The 20967-nt window shown below is 35.3% G+C and overlaps 1 protein-coding gene across 1 annotated transcript in view; it reads left to right on the plus strand.

Annotated features, from left to right (window-relative positions):
* Positions 1-20967, plus strand: part of LOC125043994 (serine/threonine-protein kinase SMG1-like) — a 30501-nt gene that overhangs the window by 198 nt on the left and 9336 nt on the right. The window contains exons 2-46 of the mRNA XM_047640403.1: positions 1254-1497; positions 1947-2053; positions 2326-2492; positions 2634-2754; positions 3318-3452; positions 3627-3797; positions 4169-4263; positions 4427-4592; positions 4810-4950; positions 5165-5365; positions 5555-5680; positions 5817-5933; positions 6266-6484; positions 6793-7011; positions 7293-7463; positions 7603-7757; positions 8059-8267; positions 8377-8621; positions 8973-9137; positions 9300-9454; positions 9820-9997; positions 10415-10557; positions 10850-11032; positions 11182-11308; positions 11645-11795; positions 12243-12441; positions 12585-12832; positions 12970-13141; positions 13279-13510; positions 13721-13891; positions 14024-14170; positions 14350-14506; positions 14642-14871; positions 15275-15502; positions 16256-16435; positions 16811-16936; positions 17241-17335; positions 17701-17799; positions 18009-18193; positions 18615-18780; positions 19588-19741; positions 19896-20015; positions 20158-20293; positions 20407-20539; positions 20674-20800. Coding sequence (XP_047496359.1) covers positions 1266-1497; positions 1947-2053; positions 2326-2492; positions 2634-2754; positions 3318-3452; positions 3627-3797; positions 4169-4263; positions 4427-4592; positions 4810-4950; positions 5165-5365; positions 5555-5680; positions 5817-5933; positions 6266-6484; positions 6793-7011; positions 7293-7463; positions 7603-7757; positions 8059-8267; positions 8377-8621; positions 8973-9137; positions 9300-9454; positions 9820-9997; positions 10415-10557; positions 10850-11032; positions 11182-11308; positions 11645-11795; positions 12243-12441; positions 12585-12832; positions 12970-13141; positions 13279-13510; positions 13721-13891; positions 14024-14170; positions 14350-14506; positions 14642-14871; positions 15275-15502; positions 16256-16435; positions 16811-16936; positions 17241-17335; positions 17701-17799; positions 18009-18193; positions 18615-18780; positions 19588-19741; positions 19896-20015; positions 20158-20293; positions 20407-20539; positions 20674-20800 — 7404 coding nt within the window. The 5' untranslated portion in view covers positions 1254-1265. The remainder of the gene's footprint in view (positions 1-1253; positions 1498-1946; positions 2054-2325; positions 2493-2633; positions 2755-3317; positions 3453-3626; positions 3798-4168; positions 4264-4426; positions 4593-4809; positions 4951-5164; positions 5366-5554; positions 5681-5816; positions 5934-6265; positions 6485-6792; positions 7012-7292; positions 7464-7602; positions 7758-8058; positions 8268-8376; positions 8622-8972; positions 9138-9299; positions 9455-9819; positions 9998-10414; positions 10558-10849; positions 11033-11181; positions 11309-11644; positions 11796-12242; positions 12442-12584; positions 12833-12969; positions 13142-13278; positions 13511-13720; positions 13892-14023; positions 14171-14349; positions 14507-14641; positions 14872-15274; positions 15503-16255; positions 16436-16810; positions 16937-17240; positions 17336-17700; positions 17800-18008; positions 18194-18614; positions 18781-19587; positions 19742-19895; positions 20016-20157; positions 20294-20406; positions 20540-20673; positions 20801-20967) is intronic.

A 20967-nucleotide genomic window follows, 5' to 3' on the forward strand; every position in this document is an offset into this window, starting at 1 on the left:
GTTCTGTGGACAGCAGGTTTCTCGCGCAAATCTTGTTTTTTTTATGAATTATTTTTTTAAAGGTGTACTTCGCGTGATTCTAGGTAATTTTAGGGACCATTAGGAGGTATTTGAAAGCCATTACTGGTTGTTATGTCTATTCATTTGGTTATTAACAGGCATTTGGTTATTATCAGGTTATCGAGAAATTGGATTTCATGCATCTAAAATTGCTTCCAAAGATCCATGAACCACTGTGGTTATATACACTGTATCGTAACATCTGAAATTGCTTTCAAAACGTAATGATATTGGCTGTGCTCTATCCAATTCTACTTCAAGTTTGCTTTGACATCTGATGGATTGCCTGTAGCTGAAGTCCAACATGATTGTGGTGCAATGTCACACAATTTCCAAGGCCTCTTCACTTTGTACTTTGACATGATAGTGCTATGATTAATTGTACAGTTGAAGACTGATTACCAGGGGGTTTACAAGCTCTATTTTGCCCGAATATAAGTAGCAAAGGTTTGCTGCCTTCAGCTACTTTGCAAACATGTGCCCACTAATGGGCACTTGTTTGCACAAAAACTTTGGTTGGGAGTCAGGAGGAGCAGAAAGAAGTTCAATTTTGCAAGGCCACTGCATAAGCTTATCTTATCAATTGGCATATTCTCCTTGCTCCAAGTTAAGATCCTTCTTTTGATGTCAGTGGACAAGTACTTTTAAGATTTGTTTTTATTTCTAGAAGAAAATTTATGAGAAAGATCTTGGATATTTCGGGATAGAAGTACTCATCTTATACTCTTTTTCTTGACTTAAGAATGGCACTGAGTATCCTAATAACACATCTCATTGGTCTGTGGACTCCCCTAACAGAATGCAAGATGTCACCCATGATGAGCTTCTTCCATATTGAAATTTTTTTCAGAAAACGTATTGACTTGAGGTCTATAGGCACTTTTTGCAGTGACCATATATATTTCAGTATTAATTTGTATATGATTTATAAGTGTCTATTAGATAATTGTAGAATCAAAATAGTAGGTACTGGTACTTGGAAAAACTACAGTTCACATAATGCAAGATTTTTCATGTAATGTATAAACCTAAGATATAGGTATAGAATAATTTTTATGCCATATACGTAGAGATGAATCCTACTTTTGTCACTGATATTGATAACTTGCTAATTCTTTATTACTAAAATAGGGTAAACATATTATACATATTAAGTATTTTTATATATATGTGTTATCTGGATTATTCTCAAGATACCCTAGAAGATGGTCGGTGGCAATACAGGTGATAGAGATGAAGGTGGAGGAGGAAGAATTCATCGAGAATATCGTGGAGGAGGAGGAGGAGGAAGAGGAAGCGGCCGCTACCGGCGAGGGCTGACGCATCACCGTCACTCCGTGCCGGGTGAGCGACGTGGTCTCTCCGAGGGGCATTCAGAAGATGATCCTAAAGCAGATACAGAGAAGACAGAGGTTGTAAAACATCGGTCGCATAAAGGTAATGGAGTTTATTTATTATAATATTAACAGCATATTTATGTTTTATAATTTTTCACTCATTGTTATTATAATTATTATTCTCTTTCTCTTTCTCTTTCTCTTTCTCTCTCTCTTTTCTCTCTCTTTCTCTCTCTCTTTCTCTCTCTCTTTCTCTCTCTCTTTCTCTCTCTCTTTCTCTCTCTCTCTCTCTCTCTCTCTCTCTCTCTCTCTCTCTCTCTCTCTCTCTCTCTCTCTCTCTCTCTCTCTCTCTCTCTCTCTCTCTCTCTCTCTCTCTCTCTTTCTCTCTCTCTTTCTCTCTCTCTTTCTCTCTCTCTTTCTCTCTCTCTCTCTCTCTCTCTCTCTCTCTCTCTCTCTCTCTCTCTCTCTCTCTCTCTCTCTCTCTCTCTCTCTCTCTCTCTCTCTCTCTCTCTCTCTCTCTCTCATTATTCATTTTTCATTATTTCGCAGATCTCAGCCGTGGCTTTAGTGAAGACTCAAGAATTTCAAAGCAGTTAAGGAGACTTTCACGAGAGGATGATGCAGAGCGGTATCTTGCCCAAGTCCAGCAGCTTCAGGTCAGTTTTTTAATTTTTATTTTTCTATTTTCTTGTATAACTATCCTTTTATTTCACATAAAAGAGGAAGTTGAAAACATTTGTATAGAGTATGGATATTGTAAGGCAGCTTTGTGAAGAGACAAAGATTCCAAGAAAAACTGTCTGTGGATTGATTCATATATATATTTATGCTACTAGTGCTATAGTATTTAAATTATTATTCAGTTGATGTAGGGTTAGTGATGTACAAGATAAAAACATTATTTCAATATTTTCTTTCTAATTCTCAGGAATCAATAATGCTGAATGAAAATGTGAAATATGTTCGTCGAAATGCTGAGCATCTTTTGGACTCGCTTTTTGAACTGCTTCATGCAGCACCATCACCCCCTTGTCGCTGGGAAATCACTCGCTGTGTTGGTCGTGTTGGCCATGTCATGGAAAGTGACATTAAGAGGTACTGCTGACCTTTATTTTTCTTTAATTTTCTGTGTAGGCTGTGTGTGTTTGATAATGATATTGTTAAAAACAGCAAAACCAATAGTGCACTTTTTCTTGAAAATGATTATGTCTTATTATGATTTTCTTCATTCTTCAGATTTGTGGATGTAACACTAGATCGACTTGATACTTGGCGTGCAGCAGAAATGAAGGTTCTGGTGTTAAGGTGTATCTTGGAGATGTTAAAATTAGATTCTGATGGTTCCCAGCTGAGTCAGGTAATTATTACACCTGCAATTTGCACATATGTTCAAGATTTGATCATTAATTATGACACTAAACATTTAGGTGTGAAACTTATTTACATATGAATGTATGTGTGAATCACTTGGGTGATTTAATTGTTATTGCTATCAAGCGATTATTGATAGCTAAAATAAGTAGTGAGTAACATATGGAAAGGTAATTATTAGGAAAAGCCCATCTTTTGACTTTATTTATGAACAATTTAAATTTTACTCACTGTGTGCGTAGTTGTTAGGCAGCAGGGACTTAACAAATCCTGAGGTTATTTGTGGTAGATATTTAATTTATTTGTGTGGGTTTTCTCTGAGGGTTATCAAGGAAAACCTACTGAATTTATTTTCTCAATTCTACAGTCCAAGTGTCTACTTCCATATTCCAGTGGTTTATTACTGAGAGATTCAAGGTTCACTTCTTGTCATCAGTGAGGACTCATGAATACTATTATATCTAAGTACCTATGTAATAGGAACAGATATTTCTTTGTGTGTATTTCTTTTGTATGGTTTAATCTTTCTCTATTTCTTTTTGATTTCAGGTTGGAGAAAGAATTGTAGAAGGGTTGCAGGTTGTGTTGGAGGGAACAGAAACTCCAGAGGTGATGGTGGCTACTGTGGATGTGCTGAGGGAACTGAATGTCAACCACAGTCATATCCTCAATAACTATTTCCAAGTATGTTACATTTTTTTGTTTTCAAGGTGTTGTCTGTTTTTCTTCAATACTGTTTTTGTTGTTGTTGTTGTTGTTGCTGCATAATGTTTCAGGGATTTTTTTTATTTGTTGAATCAGAAAGCCTACTTGTTTTGTATATTATTCAATAAATTTCACACATATTTTCTGTTACAGGATATTGTTGACATACTGGTAGGATGGCACATTGACCACCATCAGTCACCAGAAGTTATGAAGTATGTGTCTATGGCACTGAGGAGCTTCTCACAACTCTGGCTAGCTAATGTCCCTATTGCAGCAACTCTTCTCTCACAGTTTGTGGAGGATATGGAGGACTATTGCGAGGTAATGTAATAGTCATGCAGTTTTATAGCAAAGTCTTTACAGACTCTGCCTGGTAGTTGTTCTTCATTCATCTCATTTTTTAAATAAGAGGGTGGATATGCATAAGTGTATTTTTTGGTTAATGAAATATGTGATTGTGTTTTATAGTAATTTGTAACAAAACTAGAAATGAAGATCCCCAAGGATAAATTGATAAAGTTTATAGATGGATGGAATTTAAAGATAATGGAAGCAAAAGAGGAGAGTAAATGTAGATGATGGAAACTGGGAAAAAATACTTCATTGATATGCTTTTTGTGTGTGGGTATAGCAGTGTTGTATTTGTTTATGTTTCTATTGTATGATTTTTTTTTTCCCCCTTCTTTTTTCAGGACTTGGAAAGAGGAATGTCTGGTCGCTCAACACCTGAAGATGAAGTGGCATCAGACCCAGTAATCTGTGCCAAGAAAGTAGCTGCATTTATTAGGTAATTTAAATATTTATTTTATATATGTGCTCTTTTTTTTCATTGTCTTAAAATACTGAGTTATGTAACTGGCAGAGGGGATTTTATTTGTAAGGCATTTGACTGTTAATTATACATAGTACTAAGAATGTATTGGTAAGATTTTGTCTTTAATTCTTTTCAGTGTTTTTACAACAGTTCTAAGGTGTCTTGGGCCACAGGCTGACCCTGCTGTAAATCCAAGTCTTTCACCCAATTTCCTAGTTGATGCACTGGGGAAGATGGTGACAGGAGCAGGAAATATTTTGAAACATCATTGGGAAGAAACACTCCTTGATGCTTTGAATCAAGTACTAAATCTATTTATTTTATTTAAAGAAAAAAAAAAATATATATATATAAATATATATGATATATTTACATACATATAGTTATTACTGATTTTGTGAATAAACACCATTACTGTTCACTATCTGATATTTTATTTTATATGTAATCAAATTTTTACTTTATATTTGTAATAAAGATGGCTCTGGGATTACTTATTGCATATGATTGCATTTGCAGGTTTGTTTAGTGTTGATTCCATATAGTCCAAACATGTCTGGGCTTCAGGAACACTTCTGTGATGTTGTAGATCTTCAGCAGAAACTTGTTGAGCACTTGGGCTTTGCCACTGTTATGTCTTATCTGACACTACTTACTCGGGTAAGTTATTCATATCTATCTATCTATCAATTTTTTTTGATAATTATTATTATTATTATTATTTTTTTTTTATGGAAATGATTGATAAATTGTTTGATAACACGTCTTACACAATATTTACTGTGTTTGTAATGTGAAAAGCATATGTGAAAATGGTATGTTATTTATATTTATAAGGGAATTTTGTGTTCTGTAGTGTTTATTTTACCTGCAGATGCTGAAGCAGATCAGCAGCAGTTTATCTGTAGAATTCATACAGAAGATTTTTGGCACAAGCTCCCCCCTGCGTAGCTTACGCCTTTCTCCACATCGGCAAGTATGGCAGGCTACCCTTGGAGTGTACCATGCTGCACTCAGCCTGAAGAATGTTCCTTTACTGCAGGAAGCTTATAACTACATACTTGCAGATTTACAGGTAAGGAGGGCAGTGTAACAGATGATGTAGGTTAAATCTAATATTTGTATTTCAGTTTACTTTCTTTGCTGGTACAAAATTGCATGATGCACAGATTTATTCACTGTGTCATCTGTAGTTGGCTTAGCATAGGCTAGTTCAGTTCTTAGCTTTCACATTATTCTATTGATTTTTTTTAATGATTTACAGATCGCTCATCGTGTTTTAGTACCAGAAGCAGCCAGTTTTGCAGCAACAACTGTTTTAGAGGGAGTTTCATATAATGAGAGGGAAGCAACTGTCCTTATGATGTATCTCATGACAGTATTAGCTGAGGTATGCACATTATTTATTACCAATTGCTGTTTTCCTTTTTTTACAAATTTATGCAAGAACTTCTGATATGATAATCTGTTTTTGTATATAATGTGTCAGTATATCATAATTCAATGCTATCCCTTGGCATGCACAGGTTGCAAATACGAGAAACTCCATCATCACCATGTGGGCACTTAATCCTCCCATTGTTGATCTGCTGGCAACACACCTCACTCCATCCAGCTCTCACTTGGCTCTGCATTACCCTGAGGTAGAGATTTGTTTAATAGTTGTATATAGGTGCAATAGAAGTAGAAACTACTTTATTAGAAGTAGCCCAATGAGGAGGATAAGACTATATTTGTAATGGTACAGGTGATAAAGAAAGATTTATTTACTTTTTAAGTGATACAAATATGAGAATCATATTGAGTTTCAGAGATAATTTTATGAATAAAAATATGTGATTGGTACTGAGCCCACTGAGACTTGTCTCACATCAGAAATAGTTCAGTACTACCTAAGTGTAGACAGCAGACTAATTCATGTTTATTTATTTACTATTACTATGTTTTCCTTAATATTTTGTTTTTCTAAAAACAGGTTCAGCATGCCATCTTGTTCCTGCTGTACTCACACTGTTCCAAGCATTCCCACTATATAAGCTCCAGCACCCTGATCGTAGGGGCAACATCTCCATTCGTTCCACCCTCAGTCTCCACAACATTTTCTGGAGGGTCACCAGGAAGTTTCTCCTCCGGATCATCCACCAGTGAGAATCTTACTACAATACTTACTACTTTGACAGCAGTGTTGCGACAGGTGAGTTTTTTTCTTGTTTGGGGGGGAAGAGACAACATTTTTTGTGTTAACTGAGGAAACTAATTTTATGACCATTTGTTGAAAAAGATATGGGTCAATTATTATTTGTTTTGTTGTGATCATCAGAGAATGTCACAATAAAATGTTTACTTTTTCTTCTTAAAAAATGCTGATCAGTGTAAAAAAAGATTTATAGATAGGCAAATATCAGCTGTAGGCCACTAAGTGTCAGTCTTTCTTATGTGGGATTAAACCCTATATCATCAGCAGGTCTTTTCCCCACCAAAACTATTTTCAATAACTTACAGAGACAAGTTACTGGGGCCAACATCATCCAGCTGTGTCTGGAATGGGCAGCAGATCTTGTCAGCAGTAGTGAAACTTCCTTACCTCAGCTGCTCAAGATCAAAGTGTTTACCCAGATGATAGACACCATTGTACAAACTGGTTACCATCATCTCAATTCAGTTACATCTGCTGTTGCTGCCAGCTTAACCTCTGTGTTTGCTGTGTTACCACCCACTCAGGTATGGAAGAAATGACATTGCTGTGTCTTTTAAGATATTCTGAAAAAGAGATTGAAAGAGTGTGTTATGTATTCTTGACTCTTTTTGTGAAAATTAATTACTTGTTTTTTGTAATGAATATGAATCAAAATTTTTTTTGCTTTTCCTTTTTTTTTTTTTTTTTTTTTTTTAATGAAAACTAATCAGCATATGATATTTATGGCATTCATTCAAAATGAAGGATTCTAAATGGGGTATTTCACTGTTTTACAGTAATCAAATCTGGTCTGTTTTGCTTTCAGATGGATAATTTGGAAGAAGTTGTAAAGTTATGCCTCCATCATATGAGCCACAATGAGCCTAAAATTCGCAGTGCTTATCTAGACCTCCTGGCTAGACTTCCTCTCAGTTCTGTCTCACATGCCATGTGTTCTTTTAACTCAAATGAAGAAAATGAATTTAGTGCAAACAAGGTTAGTTTCAGAACAATTTTTTAACTTGATTTTTAAAAATGTTTGAAAAATATATAAAGATACATAATGACATCTTTTAAATTTTTTATTTTTTTTCTCGTTTCCATTTTCCTTTCCTGAATGTATCTATATATTGCAGACTGATTCATCTTCGAATGTTGAGATTGGCAGTCTTGATTCTTCATCAGTCAAAAGTCTAGAGAGGCACTTTGTTTTACGGTCAACAGCAGGCCAGCTACCTTCAAATGCCTTCCACACACTAATGGCATTTATACTCCATGTTTCACAGCCTAAGTAAGTTTTAGTTGAAGTCTTGCTAGCAGATTGTCATGGATGATTCCCTGTTTATTGTGAAGCATTATGTTTTGTATCATTCGACTTGGCAACAGAAACAAGTTCATTCTATTTACTGTTTTTGTCATATTTAATAGTGTGAAATATGTGCATGTGTGTGTGTGTGTGCTATTTTTCTGTAAGAGCATGGTATTATTTTTTTATGAAAGTTGAGAGTATATCTATATTTCTTGTTTTTCTCCTTTATAAATAGAAAATTATAAACAATCAGAATTGCATCTTCTCATATTCCTTTTGACAGAGGTGAGTATTGGCAGGAAGACCTCTTTGCTGTTAGCCAGAGAGTCGACAGGATGGCAAAGGCAGAGGACCTGAGTCTTCCTGTGCTAGCTTCCCATCTTCGCACCTTGTTGTGGAAGTGGCTGGCTTGGGAACCTGCTCAACACTGCATTGCTAGCAAACTGCGGACTACATTAGGAAAGCCACAGGACACATTTACTAGTATTGAAGGTAATTTTGGCCTTTGCTTTTGCTTGTGATAAGTAAACAAAAATTTAGTCTACAGTTGCAGGAAAATGTCCTTTCTCATATATTTACTGAGTGTCAATTTCTTATAAAGGTGCCATTAAGGGTCGAGCAAAGGAAGTCCGAGAGTGTGGCCAAACAGCAGAGAAAAGTCAAGGAATAAGCAAGATGGAGGATGAGAAAAGTGGCAAAAGTGTGAATGGTAATGAAAAAGGTGGAAGTGATGTGAAGGTTCACTCCCTAGCTGTGATGCTGCTAGTAGAGTTCTTGGAGAGTCTGGAGAAAGCCATGTTCAATGCTAGTGATGGATGTGCTGTTGCTGTCCCACCACCAAATAAGGTAGGTTCCTCAGGTCACAATATCTTTTATGAGTTATAGTGATCTTCATTTTTGAACATATATCTAGATATACAGTCTGTTAACTGTAGTAGAAACATGTATCTTCAAAAACCACTGTAGATATTATTAGGTAGTGGGATTCTTAATATTGATGTCACACATGGAATGGAGTGTATTCTGATTTACTGCACAAACTGACTGGAAAATACAGACATTTACAAGAAATTGGGCAGAGTTACTTATCATTATTATATGATTTGGTCAAACTTGCACTGACAGGCAGGATGATAAAAAAGAAATGCGCAGTCTAATCTGCAATACGCATTTCAACACTTTCTTATCCTTTCACAGAGTGTCAGAGCCTTCTTTAGGACAAATCGCCAGACCTGCACTGAATGGCTGAGTCGTATAAGAGCTGCAGTCATTGTTGTTGCACTCAATTGTGGGCGTCCGGAAGTGGCTGTTCGGCATTCCTACAAACTCCTGCAGGAACTAAAAGATAATAACAACACTCAAGTAAATTGGCCTACTCTTTATGTTGTTACAAATTGAATTTTTCTGAATTTTGTGTTGTAAGGATGCTTGAAACACATTATTGTCAATTGTTTTCAAATTATGCTGAAATCCTAACATTGTAATAAATTTAATCAAATTTCTCTAATAAAACTTTTCTTTCAGAGTTTGGACTTTGAACGAGCTGTTTGCTACTGTGCACGAGCCTTAGTTGCTGAAGGTTGTGATGAAGGAGTTTCAGGTTTATATCAGTGGTGCCGTGACCACATTGGAAGACGCTTTGCCTGGCTTAAGCCTGCAGTTTACAGTGCTGGCAATAAGTAAGACAATGTGATGTTCTTGTTTTTTGTTACGCATATAAATACATTATATGGAGATGATAGTATTATCTGCAGCTGTCATACGTATTTTGTTTTTGTTTTTATGATTTTAAAATTTAGTGTATATACTGTTAGAGATGTAAATAGTATGGTATATTCAACAATTTTATTTAAAAATTAATCTATAAAAATAGATTATTCTAACATCATATTGTTAGCTTGATACTGGATTTTCGAATCGATATAGACCATCCATTGATATAAAAATAACTTTTGCTTACTTAAAAATGACACCACAGATTAGATTTTACACAATGATTCAAAATGTGTCCAAATATTAAGATAAGCAATTCGTATTTCCACAGGTATGAGAAAGCCTTAAGGGGCTTCATGCACTTCCTTGAGGGTGGAGGAGATGAAGCAGATGAAAATGATAAACTTAAGAGTGAAGAGGAGGAGATATCTACCCAGCATGTTGTAATTGCCAACCATTCAGACATGAAACAGCAAGATCCTTTAATACAGGAATTCATCCATGCTCAGGTATGTAAAAAAAAAATCTTACTGTACTTACTCTACCTGTTCTATATCAAACTATTCATGTTAGGCTTAAGTGTGAAAATAGACATGGTGTGAGACAATAGACAAACAAACCTACAGGAGTGTATGGTGAAAGAATGAGTGATAACTAAGGATGTTTCCTTTGTTTGTGTTTACGTTTCTTCTTCAGATAATTGGTTTTCTATAGATCAGGACAATTCATGTGTTCTTTTTTTGTTATTTTTATTTTTATCTGAAGAAATGTACACATAAATATAGAGAAACACCTACAAGGAAAATAATTTTCTGGTGCTATATGACAAAGTGTTCATGAGAAAGTATTCTTAATCAGAATTTCATTACAGTAAAGCTGTAGGCATACAACTTCCTTCCTTTGTCTTATGTATTATTTTTTAACAGATTGCAGAGTGTTACAGCAGGCTAAGTCAATGGGGAGAGCTCCAGAAGTGGACAATGCAAATACAGATGAAACAAGAGGAATCCGAGCCAATAACTGTTACCTCTGGCCTTCTGAACACATACAAAGATCTCTCTCATGTACAGTAAGTGAATGGGTACTAACCATAGTAATGCAAATATAAATCAGTGCTGTATAAGTTGAAATAGGTGCAAGATATCTTGAGAATGTTGAGGCTGTTATTATGTAATTAATTTGTTAAGTATATGGTTCTTCTTATATATTTCCTCTGTAACTGAAACTTTATTTGGTATGTCATATCAGCAGCATCGCACTTGGTATTTGTAATTATCAAAAGTATGTTTGTAGTGGAAATGGATGTACATGTTGTTCTTTCTGGTTCTTCATAGATAAGCACATCATACAATCCTTTCCAGGGCATTGGCACATTTTGACTCGGCTGATCCTGTGGGAGTTATGACAAGCCTTGGTGGTGCAGTGACCCAGGTGGACTGGACAAAACCTCAGGATTGGATTACTTGGAAGAGGTTCCAGGATATAAACACTGTTCTTCTACACTCTTTCACGTCTACGGTTTATCCTCAGCCCTCAACTTCAAGGTAGGTTGGGTCATCTCTCTTCATGAAGTACTTGTTGAAAGTAGTTTATATATGTGAGAAAAGGATAACTACGAGAAAGGGAGGTGTACCATAGATTCACAGTTCATTTCCATTCATGTATTTTATAATTGTTATTGTTCTTACTTCAGGGAAAACTTAAGTAAAATTGTAGCAGAATGTCAAGATCAAGTGGAGTGGATGTTGCAGTTATCTACAATGTCCTCCTACTCTGCCATGCATCTTCATTCGCTTTTACTTCACCAAGTCCTCCATGAGGTATGGAAGAATTTTTCTATTCAAAAGTATTTGTATATTTGTGTGGATGTGGATGTTTATGCTCAAGTGTGTATGTGCGTGTATGTGTGCATGGTTGTATACATGTGTATGTGTATGCATGGTTCTTTATGTATGTATGTATGTATGTATGTTTTTTTTTTTTCTTTTTTTTTTCTTTCGTTCTTTCTTTCTTTCTTTCTTAATGAATCAGTAGGAGAGGCATTAAGATTATTTATGATATGCCATTATCAATATTGAAATCATTCTCAAAGCATCCTCCTTAGATTAAAGGAGCATTTTTCATGGAGGTCAGTATATATTCCTTTTTTTTTTCAGCTGAGGAGTATTCTAAGTGATTCCATGGGAGCTGGACGTTTGCATGAGGGCTGGGAGAACACAAATCTCATGAGCCTCCCTGCTGACCTCATTCCTCATGTGTCACGATGGGCCAAACTCATTGGACGAATTAATCCTGCAGTTACTCCAAGTGCGTTGCTTTTTATATTAATTATTGCTCTGAATATCTTAATATTTTATGCATTTTTTAAAGGTATGAATGTCTGAAACAGAACAGGAACGGTAACCCATATATAGTTCAAAACACTGATGTTCTCACATCATCTTATCACTGATATTGTTATTGTTATTATCCTGATGATTTACATGAGCTTCTTCTAGTGTTTGTTATTGTGACTTATTAGTATTATTCTTCATATTTAGTTTTTTTTTACTTTCCTCTTTCTGCCACTTTATCTCTCCTTTCTTTTTCCCTTCCTCATCCTTATAGTCATCTCTGCATAGTCTTCATTTTCTCTTCTCTTCTTCATCTTCCTTGATTTATTCCACCACCTCCTGTATTTTACTTTTCAGATTTTGTTCATGTTTACTGTGAGTATTTTAAGAACTGAACAATCTGGTTATTTTTTTATTTCAGCTTCAATCACTAAATTAGACCTCCTGTCAGCCAAACAAGCTCGTAAACAAGAGAACATGGACTTCGCAGAAAACACTTTGATAGGATTATTAGGAGTAAGCTCCAACTTGGCAGAATCAGTGCTTGAAATTGTGCCTGGTGCAGAGTACAACCCTCTCCAGGCAAAGCTACACAGGGAAGCATCCAAACTCCTGGCATGGTTTGTACTTGAATCTCAGTTTAATTTAAGTGTTCATTATATTCAAAATTGCTCAAATTATGAAGGTTTGTGTTAATGAGAGAAGAAACTGGACATTTTTTATATTCACTTAGGTAACATATTTCACTTATACATCCATACAGCAAGGGATATATATCTCATGGCTGTACAGTTCTTGCTGGATCAGTAGTTGGTCTAAATCCCAGCTTGGCAGCCTTAGCAGCAACAGACACAAATCTGCTAACACTACCCCCTAATGAGGCTGGCCACCTTTGTGCTCGTTCCATCATAACACTCAACAAGTGGTGGGCACAGGATGATAGGCGTCTGTTGATGCTCTCTGGGGATTCAGTGACTGATGTCCCAGAATGGATGAATAAGCTCCTTGCAGGTACTTTGGTTATCAGTTTTATCTTTTTATGTATTTATTGGCAATGTCATGAAAACATTAATGACAATTATTACATTTTTATTATGTGAAATTGTGATGTGATTAGGAGAAAGAACATAAGGATATGTGGATTTCAGTTTACCAGGAAATGAAGGATTTTGCACCAGAGGAGTTGCTGCCTCTAGCAGAAGTCAATCACCCAACTCTTCCTCAGCTAGAAAGCAACATGGGTCATATTCTTACCCTTGCTGCAACACAGTGTCCAACTCTCCCAAAAGTCTGGTTCCATATTGCTTCATGGTGCTTCAGGTAATATACTTGAACAGTGTAGTAGAGAAAATGTAGTAGAAAATGTCTTATTAGCATTATTTTTTCTGTTTATAAATTTCTAGGATTTTGATGGCATCTTCTCATATGAATACAACAATTTTCTTCCATTACATTAGGTGGGGTAGAAGAATACTTGAGCACAGTAACAGCAATGGAGGCCAGTTGTCAGAGGAGGATCGGGCTCGTATAAAGGACATTGTATCTCCTGCAATTAGTCATGATACTGCAAGTGTAGAGGAAAGGATAGAAGAGATTTGTTCCCTCATAGGGGGTTGGCGACCAGGACAAGATGCAACAGAAGAGGATGAAGAGGATCTTCGATTGGAGGAAGTTCAGGGGACACAGCAAGTATGAACCACGTTGCACTCTCTAGTTTATTGTGACATTTATTGCATATAGAAATCACTATAGATAGTTGCAGAAATTATGCCTAACAGGTGAAAGGGTGGAAATTATTATTATTATTATTATTATTATTATTATTATTATTATTACTATGAATGATTTATTGTAGAGGAATTGTGACTATAATATCTGTAAAAAATAATGTTTCTGTAGGTTGGAACACAAATTACATCTACCCTGCAATCTTGGGGATTGACTGGGAATACAGTAACAGACCTAAGTACAACTCTGGCAGAGGTTCATCAAGCAGCCCAAGAAAGGCATTATACTGCCCTCACAGCAGCTGCAAAATCATACTTCAGGTTCCTGAAAATCAGCCAAGGGGTGAGAAAGTAACGTCTTATTTAGGACCGTGTTGATATTAAATGTAATTTCTTTCTTGAGAAATTACCGAAGAATATAAATAATCACATTTTTTTTTTTTTTTTTTCTCTCTCTCTCTCTCTTCTGTATTAGTATGCTGCAAGCCATGCTGACCAGTGCACAGTAGCTACATTAAGACTGCTTCGTCTGATGGTAAAGCATGCTTCTGAGTTGAGAGAAGTATTAGAAAAGGGTCTGGCTGAAACACCTACACGTCCCTGGAAGACAATCATTCCTCAGGTAATTTTATTATTGATGCTTCCTTATTGATTTAGATATTTGTTACTTTAAAAACATGATTATAGCAATCTGATACATTTATTTTATTATATTCATTCATTATTTGTTTTTTGTTTTTTTTCCTCTCTCTCTCCCTCTCTCTCTTTTTTCAACAATTAGTGACATATTTGAATTTACAGTTGTTTGCACGTCTGAATCACCCCGAGCACTATGTAAGGAGCAGCATCTCTGAACTTCTGTGTCGTCTGGCAGAGGACTTCCCACATTTGATTGTGTTTCCAGCTGTGGTTGGCTCAGCTGGTGGAAATGTAGCAGCCAATCAGGCATCATTGACAGGTGAGGGAAATATTTCTTTCATACATGTAACTAGAAATGTAATTTTATGATTATATTTTATTGATTTCTAACATGAACAGCTGATTATATACATTTGAGTGTGTAAGAAATTTGATACATTATGGATTTTGATAGATATGTTGGCAAAGTACCTGCACAAAGGAAGACACAGAAGAAAAATGAAACCAACGCTTGGTGAGGAAGATGAAGATGAAGAGGAGGAGGAGGAGGAGTATGACCAGGTTGATGAAGAAGAAGAGGAGGAGGAAGAAGAGGAACTGATTTCTGAATCAACTGAAGAACAGGAGAGAAGAACAGTTATGAGAAATTGTTTCTCATCTCTAGTAGATACCCTGACTAAACAGGTACACAAAAAATAAGGAAATTATTCTTTAATGAAGTATTATCCCTTGACTATTAAAAGTGTCTTTATATCCATGCAAAGAGCATAAAATTTATGATTCATGGATAATGCTACATTGCTTGTTTTGTAGTTTACTTGTAGTAATTCATTGGAATATAAAACCGAGATGGTTTAGATTGCAGCTTTTGTCAAAAGTCAGATTTTCCACTGTGCAGAACTTATGTATCAGATTTATAGTACACATAATTGATCTGTTTTTATTTTGCTCTTATGATATGATATTTTTTTCCTTCTTCATTCATGGATGTATATAGCAGTAACTATTATATGTACTGCTTCTTTCATCTGCTGTATATGTTTACATCATGTTCATGCATATATCATAATGGGATCTAAATCTACAGGTTGGATCCAGCATTAGTGAAGTCCAGATGCTTGTTCACGAACTTCGTCGTATAACTGTCCTTTGGGATGAATTATGGCTAGGAACCTTGGCACAGCACCACAGTGACATGTCTAGAAAGTGCCACCAATTGACAGCAGAAATTGCAAGATTGAATAACAATTCATCTCTGACGCAGACTGAGAAAACTCAGCTTATTAAGAAGAAATATGACATCATCTTTAAGCCAGTATGTATTTGAATGAGCATAATCTGCCAAAGTTGTTCATACAGAAGAGGGTTTTTATGGATATTCAGATTGCATATGCTGATATTCCCGTTTTGATCAGTACCAGTGCTTTACACTTCTCAAGGCACATTGACCCTCTTAACCCAATCAGCACGTATGACTAGAACACATGCCATGACCACTGTAATATAAATTTATTTATTGTATTTATGCACAGATGGCTCTACAAGTGCTTAGTCACCAAGGAGTCAGTTATTAGTCCTACTTATTTCTCCTGTTTACCCTTTTCCTTGATTTTTGGAAAGTTTCTTTTGTATCGTTTCATTGTCTTTAATGTAACCAAGACTTTGATAATGCTAATAATCATAATATCAGTAAAAGTAATAACTGTATTGATATCAATAATACACATTTTTCTTGCAATTTCAAGGAAAAGGTAAATTAGGAGCAGTTATTAGGGTCTACTGATGGACTCCTTGGTGGAGCAATCTGTATATAACAAAATTCACAAAAAACTACTAGGGAGAGTACATAAATCCATAGTGATTGGGTTAAATGTGTCTGAAATAACTTCATTTTCATTGTAGGAGTTGGCCTCTCTTAGACATCAAAGTAGGGAGTGAAGATTGATCTAAGAATGGAAACCATAGTACTGTCCTATGTCTTTCATGGATATAGATGTAGATTTTTTTTTAGCCAACTCTATGGATGCTACATCTTTAATTAAGCTCATATCTCAAATATTTTTTCCAGCTTCTGTTTGTGCTAGATCAGTTAGCAGACATCACATCAGCTACTCCAGAGACGCCTCACGAACGACACTTCCATGAGACATATGGTTCCTTGATATCCTCAGCCCTGTGTAGTTTAAGGGAACCTGAGAGTTATTTTGAGCCTCAGGCTGCCCTGTCTGGCCTAAGGCAGCTCCATCAGGTGTGTGTTTTTATGATTTTGAGATACCTTACTAAATTTCTACATTTGATGTTCAATTCCTTGGTGTTGAACAGAGAATCTCATGTTATTTGATGAATTAAGTATTGTGTAAGTTGTAAATTCTTATTTGAGAATATTAATAATGGAAATCTGGTTACATACTCTGTCCACTGCAGTTTTGCCTTGTGAATTATGTTTACATATAGATGGTTGCACAAAAAAGGACTACCTGACCTCATCTCTATCCCATTCCTTTAATTTTTGGGAAATAGTTCTCATTTTGCTAACACTGTTCTCATTGATGCTGTTCTTAATATTATTATGACATAATATTCACTATAACATATATAAATGTTATTACCTCATACTGCACAGATGCTGCAACAGAGAGCACATCGGAGAGCATCTTCAGCTCTCAAGATGGCTGATATATCCCCCAAACTTGCATCACTGACTGCAACAAAAATTGCTATGCCAGGTGTTGTGTCAGCTTCACAGCAGGTAAGAGATAAATGTGAATAAACTTTTTTTCCCTTGTTGAGTAATTTATTTTGTTGTCAAGTGCCATCTTCGATTCAAAGGCTGGCCACTCTGGAACGCCAAGGAGCTCTGTTCTCGTAAATAATATTATTGTGACTACTGCTTTGTATGATGGTGCTGCTCAGATTTTTAGGATTATCAAAAGTAATAATAGTATTAGCAACAAGATGTCATCATTATCATAATATATTCTTTACTATCATCATCATCATTATTTATGTAATTATTGTATTACAGTTATTATTACTATCATCAATAATTACAGGTTATCACCATAGCATCAGTAGATGGAAACATATCGATTCTCCCCACAAAGACCAAGCCAAAAAAACTGAGCTTCCAAGGATCAGATGGCAAGAAGTAAGTCAACACAGTTTTGAAAATTTATATTTGTTAAGCATAGCTAAATTTCTTTTTGAGATTTCATGACTGTATAAGAGGATGAAAGAATGTACTTGGTATTAAAACAGCCTAGTGAGTATTGTCAAATAAAGGCATCGAAAATACCTCTATTCTCTGTTGGCTTTTTTGTACTTTTCATTAGTTTTTAAAGGATGAATTGCCAGTTACTATGTATGATTATTGAGTGGAGTATTTGCTTTGACAATATTGTGTATTGTGTATTTATAAACTGTACACAATACAGAACTATAAAATAAGTTCAAAGATTCTAACTGGAAAATTAATTATTACATATTTTTATTATTACAAATTGTTCTTTTCAGATATACATACTTGTTCAAAGGACTGGAAGATCTGCATTTGGATGAGAGGATCATGCAATTCTTAGAAATTGTTAATACAATGTTGGAGAAGAACCAGAGGTAATTGAATTGTTTGATGGGAGTCATTAGAAAAAATTGCATTTTTATCACTTGCTTTGACTCTTGGAATCTCTGCTCTGACATTAGGAGTCTATTGAAGATCATTAGATGTAAAAGTGATGTAGACATGAAGTCCATAGCAATTGCAAATATTTTTAAAAAGTCTAGGTGATACAAAATTGATGAGCTTCTTGATGAACACTTTCTAGGGGTAAAGACTGTGTGTATCGAGCCAGATACTATTCCGTGGTGCCACTTGGACCACGTTCAGGCCTCATTCAGTGGGTTGGTAGTGCAACACCACTCTTCGGTCTCTACAAGCGCTGGCAGCAACGGGAAGCACATGCGTTGTTGCTCAAAAATCATTCCTCAGCTGCATCCATCCATCCACAAGGTTTGTTTTCATATATTCATTCTCATTCATACCTTTTCTACATTTGACAACATGAATGCGGTTCATATATATACATATATACATAAATGTGTGTGTGTATGTGTATATATATATATATATATATATATATATATATATATATATATGTATATATATATATAAATATATATATGATATATATATTATATATATATTTATATATATATATATATATATATATATATATATATATTATATATATATATATATATATATATATATATATATATATATATATATATATATATATATATATATATATATATATATATATATATATATATATATATGTGTACACTTTTTTTTTGTGTGCTTGTTTTGTTTGTTTTGTTTATTACTCTTTGATATTCCATCTTGCATGTTATTCCATCTATTTCATCAGCTCCCCCACAAGTTCCACGGCCCTCAGAACTGTACTACAGCAAGTTGACACCCAAACTACGAGAGGCGGGAGTCAGCCTGGATAACCGTAAGGAGTGGCCTCTTGGCATTCTGAGGGATGTTCTGAAAGACCTGATTAAAGAGACTCCATCCAATCTGCTTTCAAGGTATTTACAAAAGGTTTATGTCTTTTCAAACTTAGCTTGATTATAGATTGTCACAGGTATTATCTTTTTCTTATTACAAGTTCTTCAGAGGCAGGTGCCAAAAATCTTTTTAGACTATTGACCCCTTCATGGAGTCCTTGATCTCTCATGCATAGAAAAAAAAACAAGTAAATGAATAGATATTATCAAAAGTAAATTTCCTTATTTAGAGACTAAAATTCCATTACTCTTTCCTTCATTACAGTTTCTCATTAAGATTCTTATTGCTTTTGCATTTTGCATTTCTTTCCTCAGTTTCTTTTTCTATTCCTATACTGTCTGTATTTCTGTGAATAATAATAGTACTAATAAGTTTTAGAAACCATATATAATATTATAGATGTTGCAGCATAAGAATTGAAATTGTTACAGTTTCTGAGATATAACTTAATATTAAATTTAGCATACCAGCCATGCCTTAAAAAGTAGTTATTTAATGTGCTGTAGTATCTTATGCATTTGGACTTCGTATACAAATGGCAGCTTTCATTTAAACATAAAATCAACCCTGATGTTTCTTAACCCCCCTTTGACCTCTAGCCATTTGACTGGTACACATCCCTACCCTGAGGGATATGTACCAGATAAAATGCTCTCTAGAATCTTTGCAGCAGCTACAAAAACTTTCGATATTGATTATGTATGTATATTTAGTTCAGATGTTGTATGGCTGTATACAAGTAAGAAATTTTATTCAGGAGATAGTGAGTAGATCTAGAATTTAGTCTGAGATCATGTTCCAACTTTAATGTTCAATTTATTTTGCAGGGAATTGTGGATGTGTAGTGTCAGTGCTGGGGACTGGTGGCACTTGACCCAGACGTACTCAATTTCCACCGCAGTGATGTCCATCATTGGCTATATCATTGGTCTTGGTGACAGGCATCTTGATAATGTTCTTGTTAACCTAACGTCTGGAGAGGTAAAAATAATGCTTGTTTAGGTTATGTACATAATGTTTTAACAGGAAATATTATTCTGTATAGGACATTTTTAAGATCTAAGTTGTCCTATTAAGATAATAATGTGAAACTTAAAGCAGTGCCTTTATAGATAATCATGCATTATATTTACAGGTGGTTCACATTGACTACAATGTGTGCTTTGAGAAAGGTAAAAACCTACGTGTCCCAGAGAAAGTGCCATATCGCATGACACATAACATTGAAGCAGCCCTTGGAGTGACAGGGACTGAGGTAAATTAGAAGCATAGAGCTGATGTTTTCTTCTCAGAGCATATTTCAGGCAATTTAGGAAGTATTTATATATCTTTATTTGAAATGGCTTTTTTTTTAACCTTTGTCTTTGGTATGTATTTTTCTCTTGTTTTTACTTTAGGGTGTGTTTAGGAATGCCTGTGAGCAGGTCTTGAGGACCATGCGAAGGGGACGTGAAACGCTACTGACCTTGCTAGAAGCCTTTATTTATGATCCACTAGTTGACTGGACACCAGACAGTGAATCAGGCTATGCTGGTAAGTAAAAGAAATTCAGTGTCTTATTTTTATGATGGTAAAATTTAGATATCTCAATATTCAGATATATATTAATAGGATGTAAGGTCATTTTTTATTTCTGAAACCAACAGGTGCGGTGTATGGGGGTGACCAAGCTCTGGTATCAGGTGCAAGACAAAGTCGGCAGCAGCTGGAGCGAGGTCTCACGCTCAGTATGTTTGCTGTGAGAATAGCAGAAATGAAAGCTGACTGGCTAAGTAATAAGTAGGTATATTGGTGAGCTATAGTCCAGCTGTTGAGAATATATTCATGATATACTGTCTTGTTTGTGTAGTTAGAATAATAATTTAAAATGTTTATTGTGCGTTATTAATTTCTGTCTATTATGTGCCATGAAGATCTGAGGTTCTGGAGTGCATACCCAGTGTGGAACTCACCTTAGTGGAGTGGCAAAAGGCACATGAGGTTCAAGCAGATGCTGAGGCTAACCTGCAGGATGGCCACCACCTCATGGCTATGCTCAAGGTAAACCCTAAACAATTGTAGTCACATCACAAAAGGGGGGAATTGTTCTAGTGTCTGAGATGTGATTAACTGTTTTGAATTTCATTCATCACCTTACTGGGTCTCCTTAAGAAATATATCTCAAATGGATTCTGACTTAGATAGGATGTGTACCTCAGCAACTAAAA

This window comes from Penaeus chinensis, chromosome 35, assembly GCF_019202785.1.
Source record: "Penaeus chinensis breed Huanghai No. 1 chromosome 35, ASM1920278v2, whole genome shotgun sequence".
Taxonomy (NCBI): Eukaryota; Metazoa; Arthropoda; class Malacostraca; order Decapoda; family Penaeidae; genus Penaeus; species Penaeus chinensis.